General features: G+C 41.7%; 1 protein-coding gene across 1 annotated transcript; it reads left to right on the top strand.

The window, feature by feature from the left end:
• Positions 1 to 8,397: 8,397 nt before the first annotated feature.
• Positions 8,398 to 16,546, top strand: dync1li1 (dynein, cytoplasmic 1, light intermediate chain 1; the record flags this gene model as incomplete). The annotated part of the gene is made up of 13 exons (XM_079232314.1): positions 8,398 to 8,501; positions 8,724 to 8,797; positions 10,114 to 10,230; positions 10,342 to 10,572; positions 10,843 to 10,997; positions 11,208 to 11,301; positions 12,074 to 12,209; positions 12,335 to 12,446; positions 12,695 to 12,754; positions 12,893 to 12,937; positions 13,039 to 13,126; positions 13,202 to 13,324; positions 15,297 to 16,546. 13 exons carry the CDS (start codon positions 8,398 to 8,400, stop codon positions 15,413 to 15,415), a joined length of 1,458 nt encoding a protein of 485 aa, XP_079088440.1. The 3' UTR covers positions 15,416 to 16,546.
• Between the last annotated feature and the right edge of the window lie 2,163 nt (positions 16,547 to 18,709).

Genomic DNA, 18,709 nt, shown 5'->3' with positions numbered 1-18,709 from the left:
AGCGTCACGGAGGCCATTGTTGCCAGAGCTGATGTCATGAAGTTCAAAGCGGAGCCTCTGGACCTCCTCAAAGTAGTAATCCACCAGCAAGATCTTTGAGAAGACTGGGATGCTACTACTGCGAATCACCTCTGTGCGGTCCACCTGCAAACACATACTGTATGTGCATGAATGTTCACAGAGACAGAGGAGCACAACTCCAGGTTAAGTCCAACGAATTATTGGAACTTTTCTCAAAAATCCCAGGGCTTTCCCGGCCAAACCCCAACAGTTAATACAATAATAAACTGTCAAATTGATTTATATTATTATTTCCAAATGAATCAATCTGTTTTATTGTTATATGTCCAATTAAACATAAATGAGTAAAGAGGTTTATAATGCAATGCATTTGACATGTCAACTCTACTATGTCAACTCTATTATTAATCACTAATTAAATATCAATGAACTACTTTCTAACCATTTTAAAGACCAATGACGTCTTTCATACAGAACCCCTAATGACAAACTAAATCTTTTATTATTATGCAGACTATTAACACAGTTTTTAATATTTTTCATAGAGTAAATGTCTTTGTGGAGTTTTTACAAAACTGTGCTACTTTATTGTTGGTAGTTTCACTTTAAATTGAGTTTTTCTAAAGTAGACTGGAGTATGAAGATTTCATTCAACACCCAACACACAGAGACTTTGCATTGATTGTGAACTTCAGCAGACATTTCTGCACTGAAGCAATTACCACAAATAGCTTTTACCACATTGTTTACACTTATCAACTTGAGGACTGGGAATATGGATTTTTTGTTTTTGATGGCTAACATCGCACACGCTGTTTGAAAACACAAAGAAGCAACTATCGTTGGAACATTAATCTCCCATTTTCTTCTCTCTAACTGCCTGATGCAGAGAGGAATAGAACAAAAGTCTGACTCAGTGCTGGCAACAAAACCTATCCAAAACTAGCAACAACATCTGGGTCTCTTTTATTTTTGATAACCCTTTGACACACACACACACACACCACACACCACACACACACACACACACACACACAGACACACACACACACACACACACACACACACACACACACACACACACACACACACACACAAAAGTGAATGGCAAACCAGCAGACTCAAAAAGCCCACACACACAGATTTGGCCTTTTTCTCACTAACCTCAATAGGCTGGCATCTTATCAAAGCAAAAAGAGTCATGAACACACACACAAACACACACACACACACACACACACACACACACACACACACACACACACACACACACAGGACAGTGGCTCGAACACTATCTCAACAATTATCTAATTACTGTAACAGACCCGGATTCTGATGGGCAGTGATAACATTTGTCCATTCCCACAGTCCCACTAAAGGGCTTATTGTAACACACACACACACACACACACACACACACACACACACACACACACACACACACACAAGCACACGCACACAAGCACACACACACACACACACACACAAACCAGTACGCTGCTCAAAGTAGCTTTTTGTGGAGTCTCCAAAGACAGAATAATGCTGCACTAGTTTTTAAAGCCATACATGGATTGAGTGGAAATCCATGTATGTGTTAGAGGTCAATAGAAGAGCATGTGCAAGGACGTGTGTGCATGTGTGGGTGCATGTAGCTACATTTTTTAAAAGGAAGCATACGTCTGTCTCTCCCAGACTTAAGGGAAAGAGAAGAAAGACGCACAAAGATCCACTTCTTCCTGAAATTCCTCTTGATTTATCTTTTCCCTCATGCTGTGTTCTTACCAAGTTCAGCTAAGACGGGTGCTACTGCCAGCGATGAGACTACAGTGAGAATAAGATGTTTCTTAAAGTATAAGATTCCATCTAAAGTCCCTAAAAGGGCAAGTTGGGTCTCAGTAATAAAAGGAAGGGGAACAATTACTTGCAAAAAGCACAGTCTTCCATTTCTTTTCCAATTTCAAGTGCTAAACATCTACGTTGTCTCCATCTATGTGAGACCTTTCACGTGTAAAGTGAGCCAAATACAATCGCCCATGATTCAAGGAAAAAGCAGTTTGGTACATTATCATATAAATCATTATTTTCAATATAAGAAATTATGTGATATGATATTTGTATTATCAGACAATTTGTTTGGAGAGCTAATACCAGGGGAGAAACAAAACCAGCGCACGTTTAATTTCAAGGTGGCTAGAAAGACATTTGTATCAATGAAAAAAGTTATGATTTATGTTGCCTTCTGTTAGAATCAGCATCCATGATATCAAACATACCCCGTAATTTAGTGTGAGAAGGTTAGCAACACAATCACAACACTCTGCATGAAAGCGTAGGTCCTTAATTGCACACGATAATTTAGTCAAACATGAATTCTATGATGTGCTTGAATAATTTCAAGTGTTGTCTTCAGAGAAATCTATAAGGAACATAACAATGAGCGCTGATGAAGATGCGTACAGTATAACTGGTACATCATGGTCATTGACGATGGTGTGAAAATCTTGAAAACATTTCTTTTCACTGAAGCCGACGCTAGAGGTTTGTAGTGGATGCAAAATGCCATACATAACTTAAAGATAAATTGTGTATGAAAAGCTTCAAAGGCAATACAATATCACTAGGGGATTGTTGGAAAGCTTTTCTATGGGCTCCATATGGACTCCGCAAAGCAAATGGCAGAATGAGTGTTACAAGCAAAGACACTTTAACTGATGTAACCATTTTACTTTCATTTGCTGTTTATGAAACTGTGTCATAAAAAAACAAGTGTGTCTCCAGTCTTTCTGGACTGGAGACACACTTAACCACACTTTATCCCACCCCATTACTGTACCTCAAACCACTGCCCGTGCGACTGCATCTTCAGCACCACGCAAGGGTCGGGTTTGGAGAGAGCGTCGCGGTCTGAGATCCCTCGGCAGCCTACTCTCAACTCCACTTTGGCCAGGCATGGGGAGCTGATGAAGCCCAGCGTGGCCTCTGCAGACTCATATATGTTACTCATGCTGAACACACAATCACACACTGAAAGGAGAGAGAGAGAATACAAGTCAGGGTTACTTTCTTAAAGATAGACAGACAGACAGACACACTGTTGTTTGCTTTCACATGAGCAGATGCAGTGGCCCTGACTAAGCACAAAGCACTCAAATTGTTCAAGGTCAGGACTCTGGAGCCACTGAATAGACAAGAATCAGACAAGGTCCCCAAATACTCACGAATGCACACATGCCCTACACGATAAACACCAACGCACACAATTAAGCATATGCATGTTAATGCAACCTCGCATTCGGATGTATGTAGACATTCTGTATATACATGCAGGCGCACACACACACACACACACACACACACACACACACACACACACATTCTGCTGAGTAACCAGGACAAATTGGCAGGGTTTCTCCTCAAGTTTCCGCACAGTGTATAATGCTCACAGTCCCCAAATAGAATACTGTCAGCATCTAATCGCCACAACAGACATTTGATAATGTGGAATGAACTGTTAGGAAATAAGTTTAAATCACATTTTACAGTAAAAGCTGCTAAAAAAAACATATTGGGGCTGAAATTATCTGTTGCTTTTTATTTGATGAGGAGACCGCTGTAGACCAATTCCAACACAAAATATCGCTCCTCATTCTTCCAGGTATTAGACTACACAACACATCTTAAAAGGAGTTGTTGTATACACCAGTGATGGTCAATACGACACACGTCAATACAGTTTCATGGGTTAGAAGGAACAACGCTCTTCATCTTAAAGACCCTGTACATCCATCAACCACCCACACAGGTGATTTCAATTATTCTGCTTAATTAGACATGTGTGGGCATGTGCAGTCTCCGCTTGGTTGATATCTTCCTCACTCTCCTTTTAGATTTGTTGCACCTGTTTGAGTGAAGCATAGGCCTTTATAGTTCTTAATAAATACATGGACTCTTGTGACTTGACGTAATTCCCAACATAATTCTACCCACCTGCAACCTGGATAGAGATATTAAGAAGTACTGAAAACACCTAAAGAGGAATATTTTCTAATTTTGGGAGATGCACTCATTCGCCTTCTTGCTGATAATTAGATGAGAAGATCGATACCATTCTTATGTAGGCTTTGCCTGACACTAAATCTAGGAGACGGTTAGCTTAGCTTAGCATAAAGACCTCATCATTCATCTTTTATGCGAAAACCTTTGAGTGAGCTTTAGGTGGATTTTGTTATCTTTAGACAAAGCCAGGCTATCTGGTTCCCAGCTTTCAGTCTTCATGCTTAGCTAAGCGATCTCCTGACTGTAGCTTCATATTTAATGTAAAGATAGAACACTGGTATCAATCAGTACAGTACAGAACACTTTGTACAGGACAGTATAGATATAGTACACTTGAAAAATGCATCAAAGCGCAATCAATAATACTTTAAATGACCTTCCAACATACACTCTTTACTCAAAAGCCTACAATATATACAGCATGATCCAATTGACACCACACATACATATATTACTAATGCATTGAAAACACATTATACATTGCATATATAATTAATCTCAAAATGCATGGATCCATTTTCCCTGCCCCATAAAGTACATGGAGAACTGGGCTGAAACCTTGGCCTCAAGTCCAGTTAGTCCAAATTAAAAGATAACCGCAGGTCTGATGTGCTAGATGGTACAAACTGAATATGAATGCAGCGGTCTAGTAGTATCATCCTTAGGGAGCAAAGCTCTTGGAACTGGGTCTGACTCTGACCTGAATGTCTCTCTCTCTCGCTCTCTCTCTCACTCTCTGTCTTCCATAATTCATGTTTCATGTGTGTGTTGGCTGTGTGATTATTTTTAGCGAGCTCACTGAATGGACTGTATACAGACAAACGGGTGTGGACAGAGCCAGGTGTGTGGAATACAGCAGAGACCTGAGTGTAGGTGGCAGCTAGTTTTTTGTTCTGTGTGTGTGTGTGTGTGTGTGTGTGTGTGTGTGTGTGTGTGTGTGTGTGCGTGTGTGCATGTATGTGTGTGTGTGCGTGCGTGCGTGCGTGCGTGTGTGTGCATGTATGTGTGCGTGTGCGCGTGCGTGTGTGTGCAAGAAGCAGCAGATGTCTGTCTGTTCCGGGTGACAGCAGATGACATTGATAAGTAACGGAGGATCTGGACAATTTATACAGCTACTGTATTCTGGGAGAGCTGTGTTCCGGATCTGCCATTACTCTACAGCAAAGCTGTCACATGTGTTGCACATTGCCAGAGATGACAATTAATTTATAAATCACACTCCGTCACAGGATCTTGCAATAGCTTTTTGGTGAGAAAAAGTGTTTTGGAAAGCTGACAACCGGTATATTTTGATATGTAGTGCAATCAAATACATTGGTGAGGAAGGATTAAGTATTCAGAGCTTTACAGACTCAATTTTGGTGTTTTTTCCTGATTTGTACAAATGTATAAACGTATTGAATAACAAGGCTTGTTTCAAACGTTTAACAATAAAAATGACTGCAGAAAATTGCAATTTGTCACTGTATCACTTGTGATAAAAGCTACAATCACCAGCATAAACATGCAAATTGCAGGTTGAGAGGCTGAACGATTTGTAACAAAGTGTTTTGTGTGCTTTGAAATTTGTGCGTAAATCAAATATAATAACCAAACAAAAACAGGAATAGTAATGATTGATTGCTGGGCGGTGTAAGATGTCGAAAAGTCATTCGAAGGATCCTCACTGTCAGCTTCTCCACTCTGTGACAATCAATCATGCCTTGGAGCTTGATTGCCATGACCCTGGCCTGGTGTGTTTGTTTAAATGTGTATATGTGTGTAACCATTCACCTTCATGTGTGCACGTGTTTAGAGTGACTGTGTCAAAAGTAACATGAATGATTCATCTAAAGAAAGGTCTATAACATTCAATTACTGTAATTGCTCTGTCACATATTAATTATCAGACAAAGGGAGTAACATCGCAATCAGACACAACACGGCAGCAAAAGCTAAATATATGTGGCATATTGTGCATAGCCTATATGGAATATGAATCATGCAGTCGACACTAACATGCACAGCTGAAAGAGTGCACATAAAAAAGGTAGCTGGGTGTGAGGAAAGAGTCGTATCAGAAGTGAAGCAGTGAGGTTGCGAACTCGCAACGTTATTAGAGCTGACAGAGAGAGAGAGAGAGAGAGAGAGAGAGAGAGAGAGAGAGAGAGAGAGAGAGAGAGAGAAGGGAGACAGAGGTTGTGAGGGGGGATTAGAGGGATGGAGTGAGAGAAGAAACTGGAGAAAGGCAAGTGAGAGTGAATGAAGCAGAGAGGCGAGAGGAAAAGATAGACAGAGAATGAAGCAAATCTTCCTCTCCCATAGGGCTTATCTTGTTTTGTATAGCTTTCCAGCCAAGACAAATTAAAGCAGAGGCTTTCCAAGAGTAGCCTACGAGGTATTTACTGTATCTTCTATTTTCACAAAGAAAGAACATCTCAAGCCACTGTGGAGTCTATGAGAATAATATGTTGCTGCCTGATACATTGTACAAATTATAGTTGTAAGGTCTATTTTTTTCTACAGAATCACCCCAAAAAAAGCCACAAAGTCTCACAAGCTGTTAAAGAATAAATATGATATATCGGGCAATATACGTCTGATGTCATAAAATGCACCTTTCTTATACTTATACTATAAGACAATTGCCCCCAAAAATGTCCAGGGCAAATGTTTGGAATAACCTCCACAAATCTCATGCAGTGGGTAAGACATGCATTATTGGGGCTGCCTGCTCCGATCTCATGCAGAGAGAAAACTCACCTCAACGACTTGGAGAAAAATATCCGAGCAGAGACGAAGAACTTCACTGCCGTTGAGCCGACTTGACAATCACGGATGCCTCGCCGCCTCCGGACCCATCTCCTTCTCCCCACTCTTTGTACTAGATGTTCTCCTCAGTCCCCTTACACTGCAGAGCTCGGCCGGTTTGGCGCTGACAGCCAAAGAGCTGCTTTCTAATTCCCACAGGGCGAGCACGGTGAGGAAGCACTCCGTGCGCCTGCTTCCACTGTGGTGAAAGATGAAGAAGAGGAGGAGGAGGAGGACGGTACGCCACTTAACTAGAGTTTGTAATCCGCTGGCTCCACCGGGGGCCGCAGGGAGCGCACCGTACCCAGGGACCAGCGGGCTCGGAGCACAGTGTATCAGCGCCATCTCGTGGTTGTTATGGTGAACTGACACGTGCAAAACTGATTTTCCGGTTCTCAGCTTTGATTGGCTGCGATGTGCTTCAGCGGTTTCATAATAAGCAATGACCGCACACCTGAGACCACTTGGTACTTATTAAAGTCCACGCTGTGCCCACCAGATTCAGTGGTTCAGATGAATTTAAATCGTCTGAACATCGTGAATGACGTTTTTTTGCTGCTGTGATTATAAAATATAGATTATCTCTTTTTTTTAATGTTTGGAATGGTATTTGTTAGTTTCATCATTACTATTTTCATGCATACTGATTTCAATTGTTTTGCAGATTACATTTGTTCGCTACTGTTTTATATTAAGATTATCACCAACCTATGAAAGGTTAGCTATAAATATATGTATTGATTGATGTGCTGAACGTGCACAGACTTCAGATATTCTCAAAACTATATACGCTACTTTAGTTTTACTTTAGGGCTGCATTACTTTGGATTTAATAACGTATTTTACTTGTGTTATTGTCTAAACCTCTTGTAAAATCACTGGGGCTCAAATTTTTAACTTTGAATATAGTCTATGCATAATAGTCAATTTGAAGTGCATCCAATTCACGGTATTACAGTTTTATCTCAATCTTGTAGGATTAGGCCCGTTGCCACAGTATTTACAAATCAAGGCATTGATTTATGAGGCAAAGATTTTAAGAGGATATTTAGCCTGAAACGGATTTGTGCGCGTCCTTTGAAAGCCCATTTATCCTGATTTATTCTGATAAATCGGCTGGGGCAAGCATAGGGCACCCCGTAGCAAAACGATATATATATTATAAACGCTTAAAATGTACATAATATCCTGGGCTTTATACCAGCGCACTGTTTGGTTTAATAGAATATGTATTTCCCAGTTAACCATTAATGAATATACATTAATTTCCCTATTGATTTAGCCTATTTATCACAGATTTATTTTTCGATGAATAAATAATATCCTTAGTTCTCTCTCTCCCTAGATAATTTTATGCGGATGGCCGGTCCTGTCACTTTTGGGGTGAGATCATGTAATGTCTGGAGCAGGACCTCCAGCTTTGTGCGGGCGGACCACGCCCCGGCCCCGGCGAGCGGTGCACCAGGCGAGGTTAGCTCACAACGGCTACATCCGGGCGCTCTGCTCGAGATACAACAAGCCTCTGCGAAGATGGCGACTTCAGGGAGGAGTGCATTATTACCCTCCACCTCAACTGGATCTAAGAGCGCACTGGACAACTCCAACCCGGAGGAGGATGACGGACAGGACTTATGGTGGGCGACACGTTATTTCAGACGGGTTATAGTGGAGGGGTTTGCGGGCGCAGAGGGTCCTTTGTGCCGAGGACGTGGATGGTTTGACAGCTAGCTCGCCAACGAGGCTAGCTAGCATCAGCACCAGACTAACTGGGGACACCTCAGCTGTCAGTCGTTGTTTGTTAATCAATGGAGACGCCTTGTTTTTGCCGTGTTGTAACGGGACTGTTGTGTCTGCAGGTCCACCATCCTGAGTGAAGTGTCAACCCATTCAAGATCTAAGCTACCGTCGGGGAAAAATGTCCTGGTCATGGGTGGGTATCAGTGAACGTCTCCTGGCTAGCGTGATGCTCATCTTACCCTGGTGCACTTAATACTGCTCTATGGCTAAGCTAGCTTGCGTTGGACTGGTGCTTTTGTGTACAAGCCTGGAAGAGAGAGCGAGAGAGAGACAGGTGTATCGCCTGGCAGAGAGAGAGACAGGTGTATCGCCTATCAGAGAGAGAATGTTTTTTCTGAGTGCCTGCACAGACGCACGGACACATGCGCGCGCGCACACACGCACGCGCGCCCATCATCTTAAGAGGGAGAGAATCGGGCCGCTTTGAAACGCTGCAAGTCATTCTAGCCGCCAGTGGAGCTATAGTAGCAGCTAGGTGGAGATGATGCTGAAGGGATCCGACAGCGTTTTGATCGTGGCCACGGGGCTTTCACGTGACCGAGGAGGACGAGAGGGCGCATCCCAGTCTCGCTCGGTCCTCGTGTCCCGCTGCTGTCCACACACTGACAAACGCTGCCTACACTACACATCCGCCCGGGATAATCCGCAGCCTGCTACCCATTCCAGCTAATCAGCGATTTGGTTCCCGTCGTTTGGCTTTCCGGCCATTCGTCTGTTTCGCTGTCCATGTCAACATCAGCAGGCTCTGCTTCATGATGCATCGACATGGTATGGCACAGTGCAAGAGTTGATGCAGCCTTGACCTTTAAGACATCCACAGTAACAATAACAATGTCATGCTGCCAGTGCTGAGGTTAGCAATGATGACGGGACGAATGCAGCTACAGTCCTTTGTCAATATATATTTACAGAGTACAAGATGGTAGGGCTGTTTGATCCTTCATGAAAACATAAAACTCTGAAGCTGTGTGGCTCTAGTCAAGTGGATTGTTTACAAATATGTATGCTACACATTAATGCACTTGATTAGTGCTCAAGTGATGAATTGATTAATCAAATAGGGTATTAATAATAATAACTTATTAATAACAAATAAAATGCGTTATTATTAATAATAATAAATAAAATGCGTTATTATTAATAATAATAACGCATTTTATTTGTAATGTACTTTTCATTCAAAAGAATCTCAGAGTGCCAGAAAATGTACCTGCAAATATGTTTGCTAATTAATTAATTGCTTGCATCATTTTACTTCCCAAAATAAGGATCTGATGACTTTGACTAAATTTGGATTCTCGCTCCTTCTCTTTTAAACAAAATACTTCATAGTATAAGTACATAATTACAATGTTATTATCACCATAGTAGTGGATGCTGCCACGGACGAGGCTACAACTCATAATTTGTACTACCATTACTCTTTTTTTTCACTGTGTTTGTGTTTAGGTGAGGTGGGTTCGGGGAAGACCGCCTTGGTTGCAAAGATGCAGGGGATTGAAGAGTTCATGAAAGGGCGTGGCCTGGAATACCTCTACTTTAGTGTCCATGACGACGACATTGATGGTAACCGACAGTTGCTTGCAGTTCATTGACCAATAAATGTCCACCACAGAGTACGTCTGAAGTAATGTATTTATCGTGTCTGTACGTGTGTGTGTGTGTGTGTGTGTCTAGACCAAACTAGGTGCAATGCCTGGGTGTTAGACGGAGACCTTTACCACAAAGGTCTGCAGGGAGTAGCCGTGCCAGTGGACTCGATCGGCAACACGTTGCTGCTGATAACGGTTGACATGTCGCGGCCGTGGAATGCACTGGACTCTCTCCAGAAGTGGGCAGCCGTTGCTAGGGAACACATCGACAAACTCCGAGTCGCCCCAGAAACACTGCGGGAGCTGGAGCACAGACGTGAGTCATATGGACAGCAGTCAGGCCGACAGATGCATTTGAAAACAAAGCATGTATCAGTGTTTCCTCACTGAAAGGCTCTTAGCAGAAAACACCTGCACGAGGAGCCTCTTTATCAAAAGTTTTTCATTGGACCACTTACAACTGGCCACTTGGCCTAGTTATGACAATGATATGCCGCATGTTTAAAATAATGACCCACATCGGGTCTTAATATTTACTTCATTGTGTAAGTTAATGTTGTTTTTGTCTCTGTGTGTGTCTGTGTAGTTGTAAAACAGTTCCAGGAGTACACAGAGCCCGGCAGTGGAGAGGATGGCAACCCACAGAGGAGGAGTGATGAGGAGGAGAGTGTGCTGCTGCCGTTAGGAGAAAACACACTCACACACAACCTGGGAATTCCAGTGGTGGTGGTTTGCACCAAGGTACACACTCACTTACTCACTGCTGGCTTATAAACATATTTAACTTTTACCTTGAAATCCTAATTGTACTCTGTGTGCTGGACATTATTCTGGGACTGATGAAACCTCTGTGGGCATGTTTAATAATTTCCAAATACAATGGCCCATCTATTTTGTTTGCATTGCATCTACGTACACACCTTCACCTGTCACCTACTTATCTGACCTCAGTGTGACGCCATCAGCACATTGGAGAAGGAGCACGACTACAGAGACGAACACCTGGACCTCATCCAGTCTCACATCAGACGTTTCTGTCTGCAGTGTATCCTTCACTGAACATTTCTGCTCTTAGCCAATATGTGCACAAACAAAAGTTTATAGTGTCGGGAACACAAAATGAAACTATTGGTCTTATAACAGTCCACGCAGAGGCTTTAATGGGGCTGTTGATCAATACCACTGACTTTCCCCGTCAGATGCTGAAATGCGAGGCATTCGTTCACATTTAGGCCTGAACTCTCCGAACGTCCAACTGCTGAGAGATGAAGGATGGCGATACAACTGAGTGACTTGCACTACAAGGTGTTTTGTTCTCTGGCCAAAGGCAAAGTTCCCAGCAATATTGGTGTTGCGGTATTTTGATCATTGTAAAATGTATTTGAACCGTAGTTCATATTGCTTTGTTGCAAAGAGAATTCCATAAAAGTCATTCTGTAGATTACCCAGTACTGCATGAAATGGTTTGTTTTTCAGAGTCTCCAGTCCATGCTGAATGAAAGCAGTATTAGATTATTAGATCAAGGGTTATTGTGTTTGAGCCAAGATTACACACTGCCTTAGTTCTTTAATTGTTTGTGTACTGGTCACAATTAGTCTAAAGTAGAACATCTATTTTTCTTGTGCTACTGTTATTAACCCTTGTGTTGTCTTGGGGTCAAAATGACCCGTGTACGAGTGTATATGTATGTGTGTTGATGGGTCATTTTGACCCCAAGACAACACAAGGGTTAAGAGATGTAGGTATTCTGTCTCTGTGCTGTTGCTCCTGAATTTAGAAATGGTGGTGTTCAACATATCCTTGACAGCCATGTCAGACGGGGCATCTCTGGTTTACACATCAGTGAAGGAGATGAAAAACCTGGACATCCTGTACAAATATCTGGTCCATCGACTCTACAGCTTTTCCTTCAACTGCCCAGCACAAGTGGTGGAAAGAGATGCCGTCTTCATGTAAGCGTGCCTGCCTGCCTGCCTGCCTGCCTGCCTGCCTGCCTGCCTGCCTGCCTGCATGCAAGACTGTGTGTGTGACTGTGGGGACACCTGTATTTGGTTTGTAACCCTTCCTCTGCTCTCAGTCCATCAGGTTGGGACAATGAGAAGAAGATTGCCATACTTCACGAGAACTTCCAGACAGTAAAAGCAGACGACAGCTTTGAGGAAGTAATAGTTAAACCACCAGTCAGAAAGGTACAGCTCCGACTAAAAACCGCTAACTTTGAAAGATCCTCTGAGGCAAGCTAAGCTTACAGCGAAATAGATTGACTACCGCTGTAATATTATGTATCATTTAACTTCTGCATAATTTTCACAGCCAATGCGCCAAGTTCCCTGCAAGAATCATGAAAGTTATATCCAATCTAATGTATTAGTTGTTATAGAGCTATAAGGAAGGACGGAAATGGATGTAAACTCTTTACATTTTTCTTCCTCACCAGATTGTACATGAAAAGGAGATTCAGGCAGAAGATGACCAAGTGTTTCTGGTAAAACTCCAGGTCCGAAAACATTTGGGTTGTGCTGATGCGAGTTGTTTAGCTGCTTTTCTGTACTCAAATTAAATCTGACTTGAGGGTCCTGATATGTTAATTAAATACTAATTGGAGTGAGTGTGCATATTGTGCTCCAATTTGCAGTCGCTGCTCGCCAAACAGCCTGCTGTGACAGCAGGGCGACCAGTGGTGAGTGCTCTTTATTTCTTTTCTTCTAGTTTTGGCTCATTAGATAAAGGTGGCTCCCTTCCGATGTTCATTTGTGTGAAACAAACTGTCGTCGTTCACAGGACACCACCAGTAGAGCACCCACCGGCTCACCCAGGACGAGTAATCGCTCCGCAGCGGCCAACGTAGCAAACGCAATGCCACAGTCGGGTACGTCAGGCGTTTCTTCGCTGCAGTGCGTGCGTGCGTGTGTTGTTTTTAAACTCTGTTTTTTGAATGCTGCAGGTCAGACGAGTGAAGGTGTGTTGGCCAACTTCTTCAACAGTCTACTGACAAAGAAAGCTGGTACAGGGGGGCCCGGGACGCCAGGTGGCGGTAACAACACTCCAGGAACAGTACGGAAGTCAGGTGAGAATACACACTAGGTGGGAGAGGCTGCTACAATGCTCTGGTTTTGATGGATAGAGAAAAAGTGCTGATTTATTCAATCGTTTATCATTCAGCATTATCCTATTAATGCCATTTTCAGTGACTTCTCATTACTTGACTTCTTTTTGGTTTCCATCTCCCGCCTCCCATCTGCCATCCTTGATTTATTTTATCCCTCCTTACTGTTCTGTCTTCTGCTCCAGACATGAACATAACACATGGTAAAGAAAATCATAAATCATAAAAAAAGTTCAAACAAACACCCATCACCTGTATGCATGTCTGTAGCTCTGAGTTCATTCTTAACTGTGTTGCACAATCTCACTGTTAACATCACTCATAATGTGTGTGCACTAGTCAGAGGATGTTGGCCACGTTAAGGTGTGTGTGAGAGAGATATTCCTCATTAATATTGCTTGTGTATGCCATTGTTCATTCTCAGAAGCATCCCTATATGCCGTTTGACCCTTTCGCTCCCCTGAGCCTCCAACTTTCTCCAGCAACCGAGGAGGAACATTGCCAGGCTCAAGCTTCCTGTATCACCCATGTATTTGTGGGCTGTAAATTATGTTAAAGCCAAACTTTTCAGATTTGTTTCATTACAATGTGGGTGGTATGTGCAAATGAACGATTCTCTGTGTTACCGGCGCCCGAAGATCGCCGCTCACCCACTGGCAATTGTCTGCAAAACGACAGCGAACATCATTCATTCAGACATACCACCCACATTGCAACGATACAAGGAAGGTTGAAAATCGCTAAGATTTGCCTTTTAACTTGTATAAAGTTATATAATTACCTTGTTTATTAAGATTACTAGATTATGTGAAAGTCAGAAACTTCTGAGAACTGACATTTTGAATTACTTTTGCACCACATGCCTGAATGGAATGGTTTTATCACTTGCAACATTTTAAAACCAACAAAACTAGTGCTTCAGTTCTTATTTGTAACAGAATCGGTGTATTCATTTCATATAAGTGGCAAGATCCAGAACTATGTTTAAAAAAAAAAATAATAAAATAAGAGCTGCACTCTTTTCTTTTCCCGGATTTGGTCGGGCGAGGAAAAGTACCAGTCATGCCAGGATCACTTTATTTGATTGACTGATGATTTAATGACCGTTGCACCCCTAATGTTTCCCCTCCTAGCACCCCGTCACAATTCTGCTCCTTGGCTTTTTTTTGGCACGCTGCATTGCATTTCTCATCACTAACATCTGCCAAAGACATTGCACATGATTCTAACAAGACTGGGCGATATGGGAAAATATATAGCTCGATACTAGCCATATATTGTATACACAATATTCAGTTATTCTCTGTGACATGTTTGGTATTAAGGTTTTCAGTTAAAAAACATATTTTAACAGATGCTCAATAATACAGTAACTATATCTTCAACTTTGGTCTGTTTCAAACTAGGTAGCTGCGTACAAGAAAAGACAGTATGAATGTTATGATGCCTATCATAACATTTGTCTCAAATAAGAACTATTGTTTGTACAAGATGAGCACAAAGATAATGTTGAATATAATCTCATTTGTATTATTATAAATATATTTTGCAATGAAATTGGATGTAAACAATATGTTTTATACGCTCTAAACAACGTAGGAATCACATTATTTACTACTTATAAAAACTAATCCAATCGACAAGTCAAACTATTTCACCACTATCACAGGAAGCAGTCCTCGCAGCGCTTCTTTCCTTCTCAAATGAGATGAGATTGCTGAAACCAGTCGAATCTTCTGAAATCTTTGAATTAGATTGAAAGAATAGCCTAATTAACAATACCAAATCAATATTTCACCCAGGTCTTATTTTAACCATGTGTAATTGCCTTTGTGCTTATTGCATTGTGCCTTACTGTGTAATGTGTTGCACTGTGAAAATGTTTGCTGTGATGTAGCACCAATTCGTATGTATCTACCCACATGTAATGCAGGTTCGAAGCTGGGCCTAAGCGACGTACAGGCAGAGCTGGACCGCATATCCAGCAGGGAGACTGACTCGGACTTGCCCAATGCCAACGACACCCCTGCCACTGACGGCCAGGACACATGAAGACCAACACACTTCACCCTGCTCTCCTTCTCCCCACCCCTCTCCACCTCAGTCACCTTCCACCTCCGTTGTTCTTCCTCCCTCCACTCCATTACAGAGATGCTGGGAGAAAGAGGGATGTGGGCACACAACTTTTCCTCTCCATCGTCTTTCACTTTCTCCTCAAGGAGAATAACTCCCTCTCTCTTCCCATACCGCTTTTCCAGCACCTTGTGTCCCCCCTCCTTGTCCCTCCACTCCCCCTGGCTGTTGCGCTGAGGGCGAGCATTTGTCACTGTTGCATACAAGACTATCTGTTACATGAGAGTAAATGGGTATGGGGGACCAGTTGGGGTGTGGAGGTCGGGACGAGAGGAAGTGAAAGGTGGGTTGAAAAAGATTGATTCCAAGAATGAATGAGCGGGAGTTTTATCCATCCATTTTATTTGTGATGGTACAGTTGGTGTTTTTACTGTAGGACCTGCTGAAGGGTGCATGTTGAAGAAACTGCACTTTGGTTTACTATAGGAATGATTGTGTGTTTAATGTATTTGGGGCAAGTCACACTTGGCCAGAGGAAGAGACTGAGAACAACAACAAAAAATGCCTGAAACTAAATTGCAAACAGTCATGTTTTTTAAGATGAAGGGACAAACATACCAGTATTTGTGTGTGTGTGTGTGTGTGTGTGTGTGTGTGTGTGTGTGTGTGTGTGTGTGTCTGTGTGTGTGAGTGAGAGAGAAATGGTGAGATGGAGAAAAGGATAGGAAGTTACGTCAACCGAGACCTGTATGTCGAGAGATTTTTGGCTTGTTTGCATTTCAACCAAAAGGCAAAAACATTACTATGCTCTTACACTACAAGCTCTTAAAACAGTGCATACACTATTATTACAGCAGCACCGTCTGGTAGACTACTCAAGCCAAACATGACAAAAAAATAAAAAAACACTTCAGATCACAGTCAAACGCAATGTAGAGGGCACCAGAGTTCCACCATGGCACCCAGTTCTACAATTGGCCAAACTTCCCCTTGTGGTAGATACTGCTCAAACCTTTAGATAACAGGCAGCGCACTGAAAGAGAGGGTGGTAGAGGGTAGGTGGGTAGCTGAGCTTTACTTGTCCAGAAAGCACTAGTGATTCAGTTTCACAGTTACTGCGGGTGGGGAGCTGGGTGGGTAAGAGATTCAGAACAACGGAGGGTCACACCAAGAATGTACAGTCATTGTCTCGCTGATTGGTCCTGTTATTTCAGAGCTCTGTGTTGGCGTTTGTATAATCGGTTCTGTTAATCAGTCAAATAAAAGGTGTATTTATTCGGATTCATCCACCTGGCTTCTCTTTGTTTTTTTTACCAGTCATTCCTCTTCTCCTCACTCTGACTGAAATGTTATATTTTGTGATGGGGAAGTGTTAGAAAGGAAAAAAACAGATTACAGTGCATGCTCCTCCAGTTCTATAATTGTGATTAAGACCGTGTTGGTAAGCATCCACCTGCTGTAGTGACCTTGTGCAAGATGCTGCATTTTCTTGTTTTCAAGGAGTTATTTAGAAAACATCCACGTGGCAGAAAATGAACATATGAATGGCTGGCTGAAATATAAGAAGCAAATAGTGTCACAGGCTCTAGATGTTGGAGTTGTATTTTTCCTCAAATAGAAACAAACCGGAAATGGACAACAAGACGTTGGGGACACAAATAAACAAACACCTTAAAATATAGTTATGCATACACAGTTGCTTTTGTTATTTATTGAGTCTTGGACATTTTTATCAATTACCTTTTTGATGCCATTACGTGTTTTTTCAATCTGTGTTGGTGCGGATTTACTAAACTCAAAGATAACTCTAATGTATGGGCCACACCACTAAGGGGATTCACTGTAGGCTTGTTGCATTGTAAGTGGTTCAACCTCTTTTGTCCAGGCACTATGGCTGCTGCTGTCTTTGAGATTCTGATCTCTATCTGCTCTGAAGGGGAGGGGAGGCTGGGCTGATTTATATTATTTATATACAGTATATGTAATCAATCCTCTAGTGTCTTGTATCAGAATATTTCCTCTTGATATCTTTTTAAGAATGATGTTTATGTACAGCACCCTTCAATGTGTCTGTGTGTATTTTCATGAGCTCTAAGCAGATAAATATGTTATTTCAGATTATTATCATTCAAAGACTGGAAATAAACTTGCATGACTGATTGCAAGGAATAACTAGGACTAATTTTGCCAGAGAGATAAAAACATGTGTTAGAATGTGTTTGCATTATCATGGTCAGGAAATAATCCTGATGGACTGTCTAATTTTGTGATGTATCTTGCAGACATACAATTGTGCTTTCTATTGTCTTTTGTATATACCATGCATCATTTGTTATTTCTTTGGTAAATTAAATAGACTTGCTCCTCTCTCTGCCACAGTTGGAGACAGTGGATGAGCTTGATTTAGTTTTATCCTGAGGGTTTAATGTTCGTCCCTCATACTGATAAAAGAAGCAGAAACTAATGAAAATCCATATGCAGCCGCTGAAATAAATGCCATTACGTCACACTTCCATTCGCTCTGATAGCATGTGGTCTGTGTTATTTCTCTTCCTCACTCTGATATTATTCATAGCCCTTGCAGGCATGTGTATTATTCCAACTGATTGTTGCACAACATAAATGACCTTACATTTCCTTTTCTATTTAATGCAGTATCACCAATATGCTTATGACTTTGACCATTTCTACTCCATGGCATGCATCAGACACATGAACATGCTCTCTACTATGTGTGACACTTTATTTTGTTCATTTTCATTTAATATAAACAAATTATCTTTTCATATAGCTATAATAATAGGTCAAAGAAGTTTTCCTATTGGTTCTGTTCTTCTGAAGCTGAAATATAGATGCACAAAATGCACACTATTCATTTAGGTGGACTGATGTTGCAATTTGATTACAGCTAGTCTATGAATAATTGCCCATAATGGAGATGCATACATAACCAATATTATACAATTTCAACAATACAAATAGGGCAATGTGTTTAACCCCTTTAAGGCCACTTGTAGCCTACATATAGCCAAGTATGTATGTTTTTCGGTCCATCTTCAATCAGTTAGTGATGGATTTAACTCATCAATTGTCACAGGTTTTGCAGTTCATGTCACCAGAAAAGTAATTATGGCAACAGGGGATTAAAGGTCATATAATCCACAGCAGAGTATCATGTTATTGTGGCAATTTATGTTTCCCCCCCCCTACAATCAATGTTTAGTTTTTCAGATGGGATTCAGATTATCGGTTTCTATTGAAAACTGAGATTCA

The sequence above is a fragment of the Taurulus bubalis genome (assembly GCF_910589615.1).
Source record: "Taurulus bubalis genome assembly, chromosome: 16".
NCBI classification, from domain to species: Eukaryota; Metazoa; Chordata; class Actinopteri; order Perciformes; family Cottidae; genus Taurulus; species Taurulus bubalis.
Note: the sequence above shows the minus strand (reverse complement) of the source record. Positions and strands in the feature narration are given on the sequence as shown.